Source organism: Puntigrus tetrazona, unplaced genomic scaffold (genome assembly GCF_018831695.1).
Source record: "Puntigrus tetrazona isolate hp1 unplaced genomic scaffold, ASM1883169v1 S000000001, whole genome shotgun sequence".
Taxonomy (NCBI): Eukaryota; Metazoa; Chordata; class Actinopteri; order Cypriniformes; family Cyprinidae; genus Puntigrus; species Puntigrus tetrazona.
Window position 1 is genome coordinate 5005228 of NW_025047681.1, and position 13544 is coordinate 5018771.

Below are 13544 nucleotides of genomic sequence, written 5' to 3' on the forward strand. Positions count from 1 at the left end.
GACTGATGAATTGAAGAAGAGAGAGAGAGAGAGAGAGAGAGAGAGAGAGAGAGAGAGAGAGAGAGAGAGAGAGAGAGAGAGAGTGTGTGTGTGTGTGTGTGTGTGTGTGTGTGTGTGTGTGTGTGTGTGGTGAACTGAGTACAATAACCTACAGTTGAAGTGTGTAGTGAAGTGAAACTTTGGTGGTTTGTGACTCTTCCCTGTCATCTGACATGTAATTCTGGACAATAGATACAACATACAGACCTCACAAAACACAATCTTCAAGTTGAAGCGGATCAGCTGGAATGAATCCAGCACAGCGGCTCTGGGCGGGACTTTTATTTTGGCCTGCCGGCGTGGCGTCATAAGCCCGCGTCGCGCTACCGCTCTCCTGTGACTCGATGAAGACAGGTTTGTTTGTGTTCATTAAAAGTGTTGAAATCGACGGAAAGGTTCAGGTGTTTATGTAGAATGAGAACGAGAACTGCAGAACCAGAGGAACGCTTTAACCGGCCAAAACGGAACAATGATCTCCAAAACTATGACACTGTTTTGTGCTGCTTTCAGCCTCGATCAAAAACCGTCTGTTCTGGTTTGCTGTGAGACATCTAGCGTGTTATTTTGGTCTTGTGCTCAGAATAATGAGTTTATAGCCTGACTGCGGCCTTCTTTATTCTCCTCAGAGTTAACGGAAACAGGACACACAAACTTGCGTTTGCGAGAAAAAAGTCCTAGTTATGAGATAAAATAGGTAAATGTGATGAAGTGTGTACGTTTAATATTAAATACTATAAGCTGTGTTTGTATTTTATGTAGTTTGTTTAAATCAAATGTATGCTTTATCCTCCACGGGGTAAATATTTGATCTGTTGCTGTAGTTCAAATGTAAGACATTTTTTATAAACTCAAGTCTTCCAGTCAGTGACTTTTAATAAAACTTACAATTTAATAAAATTTACAAATTGTTTAGATAAAACCAGATCAAACACAGCATTTATACCCTTGTAACAAATCTTTTTGGTTCCCATAACGTTGTTTTTATGGGTAGATTTTGGCCAGGAAAGTTTTCTTTCTTGTCTCTAGAATGTTAGAAAAATGTGTTCATAAACAAAATAAAACACACCGTGTCAGATCCCTCCGAAATCATGTTTAATAATCTCATATGAACTATGATTCTCAGTGTAATAAATAAAAACAAAATGAGATTTATGGATGCTGAAGAGGTTTAAGAAGCTCTAAATAAGTATCATATTTATGTTTTGTACTAATGTTACTTCTTAAAATTTCTCTTGTATATTGTTCGTTACTGTGCCGCTATTTATTATTATGATATTGAAGTAAATGCAGTCATCCATCATTGTTCTCGCTAAAAAATCTCCTCATAAACCAATCCACCACAAACGTCTAAATTCAGATCATTTTGGTTTGACTTCTGCGTAAAGACTTTTAATTTCTCCATTAATGAGATGGTCTAGTTTTGTGGGGCTCCGCTGGAGAGGAAATCCTCGACTCGTTTTTGAGATGCGTTTCACTTGGTCGGGTGGACGAGAACGAGTCTGCCTGATACGTACACTTCAGTCAGTGCCATAGACCACAACACTGCTGCGCTTCATCTACCTCCTAGTGAACGAGACTTAAATACACTCAGCTTGTCATCAACGGGAAGCAAGTAGCGATGATATGAAAACAAAGCTTCAACCAATTCATTTACCAAATGTTTCGAGATGCTCATGTAGAAATGCATTATTGTTTTGGGCATGCAGTGTTTTATGTCTATTGTTGTAACAATTCCTGCATTTTTGTTTCTGTCATTTCTAGCGCTAGCTTTGAGTGAGTTCAGGCCATTTGTGACCCTTAACTCTGACTTGAGAGATTTAATGTAATTCGTTTTTATTTCCTTTGAGCACAGGAGTCTTCCCGGTGAAGAGAGATGGCTCTTATCAAACAGGAGAGTGAAGACCTGAGGATCGTAGAAGTATTCAGCCTGAAACATGAAGAGACTGAGGAACAAACGGGTTCGTTTCTTTCTCAAAGAGGAACTTACTCATTTTTTGTGCAGCTCTACAGTGTCTTAATTAGCGTGGTTTTATTTGGCATGGAGTGGGTTCGACCGGACTAACACTAACACTTGCCATGTCCTAATTACTGTAATTATGAGATACCAACTTGTAAAAAGTGTTCACATCCTTAAGTTATGAGTTTTCTGAGAAGCTTCACCATGACTGTACTTCACGCAGAACCATAGAAAATACATGCTATAATATAACAACAGATTACGCATGTTATTTTCTTCTTGTTTGTTTAGGTTAGCAATAACATTTGTCGCAGTCATTAATAAGAAACAAACAGTAAGTGTATTTACCTGACGCGCTCTATGTTTGATGACAGTAGCACACACGTGTCTTATGTTCGACGGGGCCTCAGTCTGTTGACAGTCGCTATGGAGACGGGTGATCCCGAGCTCAACGTCGTGTGTTGTCATCTTCAGATTACGGTAATTAAGACACGGTGTGAATTCAGCACAGTATCGGCCTAAAAGTGTTTGTTTGGGTGCTGCACGCTGATTTCACAGCAGACCTTTTAAAACGAACACTATAACGTTTGTATTTGGTATGTTATATTATTTCCTTGATTCATGATCAGCTTGTTTATGATGGTACTCGCACATATGAAGTTAAAGCCATGAAAAAAAAGGCGTTCTGATCTTACTTCAGTTGTCGGTCATGAAAATAACCTAAATGCTGTTATTGTACAGTTCTCCAGCAGACTTACTATGCTAAATTCAGGTAACCCAAAAACTTTCCATCATGTTTGAAAAGGCACTGGATGTTTGGGAGAAGCTGCACTCATTAGACTACATGCTTCAATGGCTGTCTTCAATGCAGCGTGTGTGTGCTTTGATCCAGTCCTGTCTAGACATATTTTGGGATTTTAAGGTGTCGTCTATCTCTAATGTGTCCGGGAATGCTGTTAAATGTTTTCACAAGTCTTTGAAATGCTAATTTTGCATGGCCTCCAATGATGAAATATAGACTTGCATGTCTCCAGAAATCACTGCAGCTTGTGACAATTTTTCAGTTAAGAACTTCTCGCCATTTCTTTCAAAGATGAACGTTTTTCTTCATTACATCTTTCTTCAGTTAATTGCATGTCTTGACTTGAGCTCCTAACTGTAAACTTCAGTAGCGATGGGGTTGAAACTTTTCACAAGTACTATTGCACATTGATGGGTTCTCTTAAAGGAAGGGTTGACCTTAAAATAAAGTTTGTAACCAGGATTATTTTTCTTTTTCACTTTAGACCTGATGACAATAAAAAAAGAGCGTCAAGAAGCGAAAGAAATAGAAGAGAAATATCAATATAAGAGGCGTGATTTCTTGGCTGTAGAAAAATCCATACCGACTGAAAGAAATTCCGTTCAGAAGACCAAACCTCCCAGTTACTTAACTTGTCACGAATGTGGAAAGTGTTTCACAATAAAAGGAAACCTTAATGAACACATGAAAACTCACATTAGAGAGACGCCATTCCGTGTCTATACTGTGGGAAGACTTTCAAACTAAAAGGAAGCCTGGATGAACACGTGACCATTCACACTAGAGGAAGCCATTCGCTTGTGATCATTGTGGAAAAAGTTTCAGTAAAAAGGAAACCTTAATAAACATGTGACCATTCACACGGAGTGAAGCCGTTCACTTGTGATCAGTGTGGAAAGAGTTTCAGATATAAAGAGACACTTAATTCCCACACGAAACTTCACACTGGAGAGAAGCTGTTCACGTGCCAACATTGTGGAAAGAGTTTCACGCTAAAAGGAAACCTTAATGAACACATGAAGATTCACTCCGGAGTGAAGCCGTTCTCCTGCCAACACTGTGGAGTGAGCTTCGCTAAAAAAGGAAACCTTAAAGAACACCTGAAGATTCACTCTGGAGTGAAGCCGTTCATCTGCCTGCACTGTGGGAAGAGTTTCATTAAAAAAGGCACCCTTAATCAACACCTTACCATTCATTCAGAGAAGCCGTTCACTTGTGATCAGTGTGGAAAGATTTACAAATATGAAGAAAGCCTCAAGTCCCACATGAAGAGTGAACACTCAGGAGAGAGTGGTTTTCATCAGTGTGATCGGTGGAGAGAGCTTCAGCTGTAAAGTAAGCCTCTACACTCATGTGAGACTTCATACTACAGAGAAGGCTTTCACCTGCCAGCTGTGTGGAGATAGCTTCTTACAAAACGGAAATCTGAAGTCCCACATGAGGATTCACACCGAGAGAAAGCGATCGGTGTGGAAAGAGTTTCAGACGTGACCCTTGATTCACACGGAAGAGGAAATGGATCATAAATAGACTTTGAACAGATTAAATGTTGTTAATACCAAGCAAATGTAAAGAAGTGACATGACTGGGGATGTCTTTTGTTAGTTTTAATGGCAACAAAAAAATACACATTTCTGTGAAATGAAGGGGACTTTCACACTGAAGTTGAATGAACTTGGGTCCCACTTTATATTAGGTGACCTTAACTATTTTATGTATTTACCTTTAATTTAATCATTTGGTACAATGCACTTATTGTGTACATGTTTTTACATTGTGCTTGTATTTTCAAAAATATCTATATGTAATTATATCTTTATAATTAATAATAAAATTACAAATGGCTTGCTTCTTGCGTCAGACCAAGGTTGCATCTTATTGCTAGTTTTACTTCATCGTAGTGCTCGTTCCACACTATAGATGTATGTGTATGTGACAAATAAAATTTGAATTTGAGATCATCACATACTCAAAATACAGGTATTCAAGGACAGGATTTCAGATGGTTTAGATCCTACCTATGTGATCGCTATCATTTTGTTTATTTAAATGCGAGTCATCTCATTTATCACCGGTAAAATATGGAGTGCCACAAGGATCTGTCCTAGGTCCTCTGATATTTTCAGTATACATGTTGACCATTTGTAATATTATTAGAAAACACAGGATTAATTTCCATTGCTATGTGGATAATACTCAACTATATATCTGAACAAGACCAGAATAAATATTAGCAAAACAACATTCTTCCATCTTAGAAACATTGCCAAGCTACGAAACAAATTACCTGTTTCTGATGCAAAAAAGTTAATTCATCCATTCATGACCTCTAGACTGGATTATTGTAATGCACTGCTAGCTCGATGTCCTGCATCTTCAATATACAATCTACAATTAGTCCTAAATGCTGTTCCTAAACACCTGAGAAGAGATGTCGTCAACCCCTCAGAAAATGCTAACCCTCAGGCAACTATACAGAATTACCAAAATTTGCCATTAGTTAAATACATTGTTTTACATCTTTTTAAGTTAAAAAGATGTGTCTTTAATCTAGATTTAAACTGACAGAGTGTGTCTGCTTCCCGAACAGTGTTAGGGAGATTGTTCTAGAGTTTAGGTGCTAGATAGGAAATTGATCATGCAGGACTATAATGTGATAAGAGCTCGCTCAAGTATTGAGGTTTTGGACCAGCTGAAGTTTGTTGTAATCTAACCTCAAGGTCATAAATGCATGTATTAACTTTTCTGCAATTGACGTTGAGAGCATGTTATATATGCTGTTATTTTTGAGATGGAAAAAAAACAATTTGCAGATGCTAGGAACATGGTTTTCAAAGGAAAGATTGGTATCAAGCAGCACACCTAGGTTCCTAACTGATGATGTTCTAGACTCTAACATGTGGGGGTTTTAGGTTCAATAATTAGCACCACCTTTTTTTTTCAAAATTTAGCATAGCATTTTAAGTTATTCATCATCCAGTTTTTTATATCGACTATGCATTCTGTTATTTTCTCAATTTGTCTATTTCTTCCAATTGTCTATAAAACCTATGTTGTTCTGCACGCACCAATTAGACATTGAGACTGGCGAAGCTGAACGTGCATAATCTTACAGAATTTACATTGAGCATTAGCCAGCACTTTTAAATTTGACAAGATATCAGGCTCCCGGTAAACATTGGACTTTGGTAGCTGGTGTCTCTATCGTCACGTTCCGTACAATAGATTTGCTGTACTTTTATCAGGTTTCTCAGTGGGTGCGTCACTGCACATTTTTAGAATAAAAGTGTACAACCAAGAGTATAAAGAATATGGAAAGAATTACGTTATATTTGTTCACTTTAAACAACAGACAGTGATAAACAGAAGAGTGTAGCTACATGTAGCTACAAACACATGAACCTCTCAGCAGACAGGATATATAGCAGTGGTTTGGCTTACTGGTATGGACTGGATCAGTCAAGTTTACAACTACAAACTGTACTACTGGTTTGTAGGGGAAATATATGAGAACATGACAAACAAATAAAATGAAATGAAACCATGATGTCTCTTGATTCTCTTGTTAATGAAGAGGAGATACAGGACAGGGACAAGTGACACTTTTATTAGCAGTCTAGATTTTCTCATGGGGTCCCATATGTCTCTGAGATTAAACTCTTTATACAATTTGTCATTCTAGACCATTTGTTTTAGCTCAAATTAGTATTATACTGACTCTCATAGAGTCAACTATCATTAATAAAAGGTTCATATGATAATGATTCCTCAAGATTTTCAGCATTAAATAATTTACTAAACTTTGCAATCACTTTCTGCAAAGCTCCTGTTCTCTTAAGGAAACAGTAGGTAACCACTAAAAGTGTTGTGGTTATTCTCGTCATCATATATCCACTTTTCAGACCAAAGTCTCACATATACAACATCTCCCACCTCCAGGATCAACACCACTCCTTTTCGAGGAGTTTACATCATACTGATCCTGATAACCATGTGCCATAACCACCTTCTCTCCATTCTTCATAATAGAGGCAGCTGATGGATTTAAGGGATTACTGTGACCAAAGACAGAGAAGATGAACATGTACGCTCCTTTCGGTGGGGCTGTGAAAACACCTGAAGCAAATAACAAGATAAAGAAGAGAATCAGATGTACAGCGTAATAGTTTTGAAACATGGCAGATTATTTGATTCTCTTATTCACATTAAACAGCTGCAGAGTTGTCATTAATAATCAACTGTAATTGGGTTGTAGGCGTTCCCTATATTTGTGAAGACGTTCCTGTAAGTTAGTGTTATTTCTGTGGTGAAAGGACCAACTTGTCCACTGTTTCCAGATTCCATCAGTCCAGCTGAAAATGCGATCTTTCCGTCTGTGATTGAAAAATAATACTGTTATACATTACTGTTTCACACCGATATAAAACAGAATTTAATAGAATTAAAATGTTTCACCTCTACTCTCCTTTTCAGCTTCTCCATTTGGCTCTCAGTAAGATTTGAAATTTCTGCCAAAGTATACAGATTGTGTTAAATAATGATGTTTAAAATCCTTACTATAAGGGATGTACCAATCAGATTTTTTTATGGCTTTGGTCCACTGAGTCATTAAATACCCAAAAAAAGGTCCCCAGCAAGTCCCCTAAATGGCCTCTGAACGTACACAGGAGTATTTTTTTTCTCCCTTCTATGGAAATCAGTGGTGTCCCAAAACAGCCTGGCTACAAATGCATACAGATTTGGAACTACTTGAGGGTGAGTGCTCTAAATATCATTTTATTTTACTTCAAGGCTAATCAAAGACAAAATGCATGCTATTTGGAGCACAATATTTTAATTGGACGATAGCAAAGTTGTAGTGCTCTTTTGTGTGTCAGCTGTGGGGTTAGTTCTTGCCATTGCCTTTTAACCGAAAACAACAAAATGAAGAGAGAGCTACAGGAACACTGGTGACATCCGCTCTCTCAAGCCCTGACATCCTATAGGTCTACCCTTCCTATAACAGCATTCCTATGTGGAGCATGTGGGCAGCGTGCTGCGCTCCAGTGGCCTCTCCTGCCCACGAGTCGGGTACAGAAGCATCTTCTGTTCAGGATTGCAGATAAAGTGCCTCCAGGTGTTGGTTTTGGCTGTAGAACTTCCAGAGATGGTGACATTCACAACTGAACTTCAAAGAGGTTGATCTCCCTGCTCTGCAGGCTCCGCCTTGGTTTCACGGTGTGGTTGCGGCAAGGAGCACTCAACAAGAATATAACTCTTAACAGTGTTTAATCTTCTACAAGAATAAATAATACGGAAAGGCAAGCAGGTAGACAGACGGAAGATTTAACATGGAACAAACAGAAACTTATAAAAGCATGAAGTAAATGACATAATTAACTGAACACAATAAGACAATTTACGGAAAACAGAAAGTAGGGCACACAGAGCACATGGGACATGGAAAAACAACAACAAACAGTCCAAACACGTGACCGTCCCCCATATTTCCACTGTCTGCCGCTGCCCAATGAACCTGAATTACCACCATGGTATGGACCTGCCCCTTCAAAGGATTCATTATGTGTATTCGTCCCTTCTTGAGATAACCCACAATTCTTTGTTTTGCCAGAAACAACCATCGTTAATTTAAATAATGCTGGTGATGGCTAATGTAAACACGTGCACAGATGTGTTTACAAATTTAAATAAAAATTGCACATAATGAGTAAACTGAAGATGCATAGCAGTACACACATCACATGAGTTAAGTTAGCTGGTATTTGGAATTGTTTAATTTGATAATAATAATTGAAGGTACAAGTACTTTTTACTTGCTGTTATCTGCTGTAACCCAAAAACAACAATAGGTCATTTAAAATGCAGGATTAAAAAAAGAGTGAATGTTTTAATGAGATACCATCTGTTTTCTTCTTCATCTCTTCCCTCAGTCGCGTCTCTAAGGCTCTGATGCTGTCTTTCTGCTCTGTAACGGTGGCGTCCCAGCTCTCTCAGCGCTGCGTGGATGTCAGGGAAGCTCACAGGACAGTATTGTTGGCCGTTTGCTGAAGCTTCAACTCTCCGAGGGTCTGTTTGAGGTGGATTCGGTCTTCTGTCCTCGGAGCTGATCTCGTTCTCAGTGAGTCCTCCATCTACCCGAAGCACAAACACACAGCAGGATACACAACCAAACCTTCATTCTTCACCGATGTCCAGCTCTTGCTCCGTCATCCCCACAGACCCTCATGCTCTTTTTATAGTGTCCTGTTTATAGTCTTCTGTACTTGATTTACAATGATTCAGATAAAAAACTAGTTCAAGTTAATTGTTAATCGTATCTCTGGGTTCAGCAGATATTCAACTACTTACGTTTGTAGCACAATGTTGAACACAAAAATAATTTGATATAGATTGTCACATCACTTTCTGATATTCATGTTCTTCTTACAAAAAATACTGTTTTTCAACTGACAGACAGAAAGAAAGAAAAATAATTATAAACACAGTTTACAGCGACAAAATCAGCCACTATTTCCGTACAAAATGATGAACAATACTAAATATTAATATTTTACCACAAATTCATTACGCTATTGGTGCTACTTAAATCTAAAATCACTAAATTTTAGTCATTTGTAAGACTTGAAATAAGTTCCTAAAGAATATGGCAAACAAAAAAACATTTTGTGCATTTTATTGACCTTTCATCACTGATCTGATTAGTAATCATCACAGATGATCAACGGTGTAGAGTTTTCATTCCTGTAACGCCCCAAACAAACAAACGGATAGAGTTTCTCATTAAAACACTGATCAGTGAAAGAGTAGATATGAGACGAGGACTCCACATCATAAAAAGAGATGAGACCCTCTTCATAATCCACAAACACACCGATCCTCGGAGGATGTCCTCTCAGAGAAAGAAGCACATATGAAGATTCACGAGCCCGATCACGTGCCATCATACAGACTCACGGTCCAGAATCCGTTCAGAGAACAGAGCCGGGTCGAGCCCTTGCTGATAACAGATTCTCCAGAGACTCCTACATACCACTTAGTTTGATCCTTCACCTGCACCTGGAAGTAAAAGCTCCCGAGGAGAAGCCTTCCTTCCCAAGAACAGCGTGGAAATCTTTAAATCGCTCTTTTTCTCCAACCGCTGCTTCCGGTCGCTTCTTTCCTTCCCTCGCTTGTTTCCCATCATCGGACACGATGAGACGTGGGTGAGCCGTATCAGCATCCAGAATCACGTCCACTGTCGGAAATATTGAGAAATCTGCTTTTAAGAGGAGACTAATGAAATAACCACAATATCTGTCAAATGTTTTATAGGAAGTTCTTTAAAAGATAAACAAAATAAAGATACAGCATTAAAGCTAAATAAATCTAGCATTTAAAACATTGTATATCATTTTCACATTTAGATTTTTGATTAAATGATAAGAATAATAATAATGTTAAAATAATCATGCCATAAAATATGGGCTTCTTTCTAATGAAGTCCTTTTACTCACTCGAGTGTGTCTTTAACTGTGTGAGAGCTGAAAACAGAAAGAAACGTTACAAAGGCAGAATTCCTCTTTAGATCAAGTTATTTTTATCCAGTCAATATATTTGTATTCAAATTAAGCTTTATTTAATTAAACAAATGACCTGTTGGTGTAACTGCTTGCAGACTTCGTAAAAGTTGATCACTTTCTAAATGATAAAGAACACAATTTCTGTCATTTTCATTTTCCTCTTTCACGGCCAGCTCTTTTCAGCGTTTGCTTCTGCTTTGTGTTCTACGTTGGTTCTAGTTTTTTCACCTGTATTAATGACTGTGTTCTTCTAATGTCTAATGGATTTTTGTTAGTGTGACACTTAAGGCTGAGACACAACAAGCTCACGTCAAAGGACTAGTGGTGATAAAAGCCGATGGCGTTGGAGCCTTGTGTCGCCGGCATCTGGACAAAAAGCTGCACCTGAATACAGCGACTGTAAACTAACCTGTGTGTTCTGCAGCTGACAGTCGCAGACTGTCCTCCAACAAACACCTTCTAGCGGGCTTAAAATTGATGACAGTGTTGTGTTCATCATAAAAAGGCGTAAGACTGGTGGTCAACACAATGTCACAACATTTCTAAGTTATGTACGAAACCAGATCTTTAATATGAAAGCGTCCTGTAGTTGATAGGGGCAGCACACAGGTGGTTTTTCATGGACTTGGTTGGCAGCTAACATTAGCATATATTCGTTCTTCAAAAGAAGAAATCGAAACAAGGATATACACAATATATACAGATACACAAATCGTAAACAAAGCAGCACTTGCTTAGCATTTTCAATATCAGTTATGTTGTTAAGTGTTATTCTTCACATACTGGAATGTTTTGGTAAGATCACGTAACATCTTCGTAAAAGTCTTCTGTCTGTGCTTTGACTCGTTTGCTAAACTGAACATCAATCAGAGTTCTTCTGCCGATGTGAGAACACACCAAACACACACTAGACTGACCGATGTGTCCCAGCGCTTGAGATCAGCTCTATATTGTGTTTTTACCTGAGTACATATACATTATATAAACAACTGGTGACCAGACTGAAGATAAAAACAAATGAATGCACTGCGGTATCTTACTGCTGAAAACAGACTTTCAATGAACAAGGATCAATAACATCATAAAGACAGATTCACGTATTGTAGTCTTGTCTTCTCGTAGTGTAGATGACTTTTTCATGATGTAGTATATTGTGTGCTGGAGAAAATAAATCAGAATAAAAAAGTAGAAATCAATTCAGACAACAAATAGAAAAATATAATTTTTGTTTCAGGAACAACAAATTGCAGGATCTGAGATATACAGAAAAGTATATAAATACACATTGTCTGTTCATTAAATAATTTGTTCATCAAAACAGACATTTAATAACATATTTAATAAAAGACAGATTCACCCTGTTGCCAGTCTTCTTTTCTCCTTCTCCATTCGATTGTGTGCTGAACAAAATAAAAAAACTGAATTCAGACAACTCATACAAATATCATTTTAATTTAGAAACAATACAAATGACCTGATCAAAGACAAGCGCAGACCTGGCGTGAACTGGAAGCCGCTGAATGGCCTCGGACCTAAATGTATGACAGGTATCCTCACTGAATATAAACAGACCCCTCGGATCCCACTGGGATCAGTTCCTGTCTGTTTAGCTGTGCTTTTATTCAGTGGCGCTCTGCACTCAGGTGTATATTTTTATTATTCTTATTTTAAATCAGCTCCTTTTTAACATCTTTAATTCTTTGTTTTTATTGCTGTGATTCTTTGTATGATTATTTTATTCCTAAAGCATTTTGAATTGCCATTGTGTATCAAATGTGCTAAATAAATAAACTTGGCCTGCCTTGAAAATGATCCCTATACTGCTTTGTTTACGTGAAATGCCAAAAGAAATCAAATTGTACCTCTGTTTTATGGACACACACAGCTATCAGTATTACATCAGTCACACCGAGCACAACTTCAAATGAAAGCAGGCTGACCCGATGTCCTCCAAGAGAATGAGAAACATTTTACCTGTAAAACAAAACAGCAGGTGATAAAATATACTATGTTCCCAGTTCCTGAGCAGTGCGGTAAAAAGTGTGTAGATGCTCTTGCTTGGGATGATAATGAGTGTCTCAGCGAGTGACGTCTTGTTTTGACTCTGCAGTGAATCTGGCTGTCTCTGGGATGTACAATGAGCGTGAACTTCACCGAATCTGTCCAGTGCTTCTGTGTCTCTGTGTAGTTTCTGGACTCAGTCTGACTCCTTTAGCATCCAGCCACTCGAGAGATCAGGTTCAGGATACCAGTCTTTGAATTCACACTCTAGACGGCGAAATCCTCTGAGTAATCCAGACCCCATGTACTGTGATCACCGGAGGGCGTCCTACAGCTACAGACCAACAACAAGAACATTCTCTAGTTATTCTGACTTGAGTGTGTGTAGTATTATTCCAGGCTTTAGTTTTCTGACCTTCAGCTGTGACCTTAACAGTGGCGTCATCATACCAGGATCTGGACTGAACAAGAAACACTTATAAAGTCCTTCATCAGAGACTCAGACCGATGAGAGTTTGAGTGATGCAGCTCCTCTGTGTAGTTCTTGATGATTAAAGTGAGTGTTCTTCCTCTGTAGGACTCGAGTCAGAATCTGTGTTTCTGTCCTCATTGATCCTCTTAGAGATGCACTAGCTGTGGAGTCTTTCAGATCAAGTCTAAACCACTCCACTCTCAAGTCCCACAACACTGATGTTGGATTTGGCCGAACAGGAAGAATCACGTCTTCACCAGCTTCGGCAAAGTACCAGGATCTGCAGGTCCCACTACCTTCATACCGCTCTGTAAAGAGAAAGCTGGTCTCTCGTGGAAATCCCCTGCCGTGGGTGTGAGAGGCTGGCCAAGAGCATATCACTTGGATTTGGTGTATAGGCTAGGTTTTGCTCCATGCTTGTTCTGTTTTTGTTGTAATATTTTTGTTTTATGTATTTGAAGCCAGTTTTAAGAAACTGAGATCCATTCCAATAAATTAAAGGCATAATTAAACATGATCAATATTTCTGAATAATAACAGCTGTCCATGGCTATATGAAATACAACTCTCAGGAAATGTTGGGATGGTTTTAAATTTGAATATATTTGAAATTTGAATAAATAATAAAAAGAGAATTTCCACCACGAGGTAATATTTTATTCACAACAGAACTGGTGCAGCTTCTCCTCTTCTTTTAAAACAGTTTGAAGATGT

The 13544-nt window shown here is 38.3% G+C and overlaps 1 protein-coding gene, 2 long non-coding RNA genes and 1 pseudogene across 3 annotated transcripts; 2 read left to right on the forward strand and 2 right to left on the reverse strand.

Moving 5' to 3' along the window:
• The first annotated feature begins 399 nt into the window (after positions 1-399).
• LOC122331705 lies at positions 400-2863 on the forward strand. Its single transcript, XR_006248272.1, has 3 exons — positions 400-581; positions 666-733; positions 1892-2863. It is a non-coding gene; the product is annotated as an uncharacterized LOC122331705 (long non-coding RNA).
• Positions 2864-3814: 951 nt separating this feature from the next.
• LOC122331667 (gastrula zinc finger protein XlCGF8.2DB-like) lies at positions 3815-4289 on the forward strand. The gene is made up of 2 exons (XM_043229172.1): positions 3815-4070; positions 4171-4289. The coding sequence occupies exons 1-2, from the start codon at positions 3815-3817 to the stop codon at positions 4287-4289; spliced, it is 375 nt and encodes a 124-aa protein (XP_043085107.1).
• Positions 4290-9903: 5614 nt separating this feature from the next.
• Positions 9904-11158, reverse strand: LOC122331706. The gene is made up of 3 exons (XR_006248273.1): positions 10431-11158; positions 10292-10318; positions 9904-10032 (listed from the first exon to the last, which is right to left on the reverse strand). It is a non-coding gene; the product is annotated as an uncharacterized LOC122331706 (long non-coding RNA).
• Positions 11159-12260: 1102 nt separating this feature from the next.
• LOC122331668 overlaps positions 12261-13544 on the reverse strand; it is a 3027-nt pseudogene continuing 1743 nt past the window's right edge.

Coding starts and splice junctions, on each gene's coding strand:
- LOC122331667 (XM_043229172.1), top strand. CDS start 3,815: ATGAAGATTCACTCCGGAGTGAAGCCGTTCTCCTGCCAACACTGTGGA. Junction 4,071..4,170: donor CCTCAAGTCCCACATGAAGA/GTGAACACTCAG, acceptor TTCATACTACAG/AGAAGGCTTTCACCTGCCAG.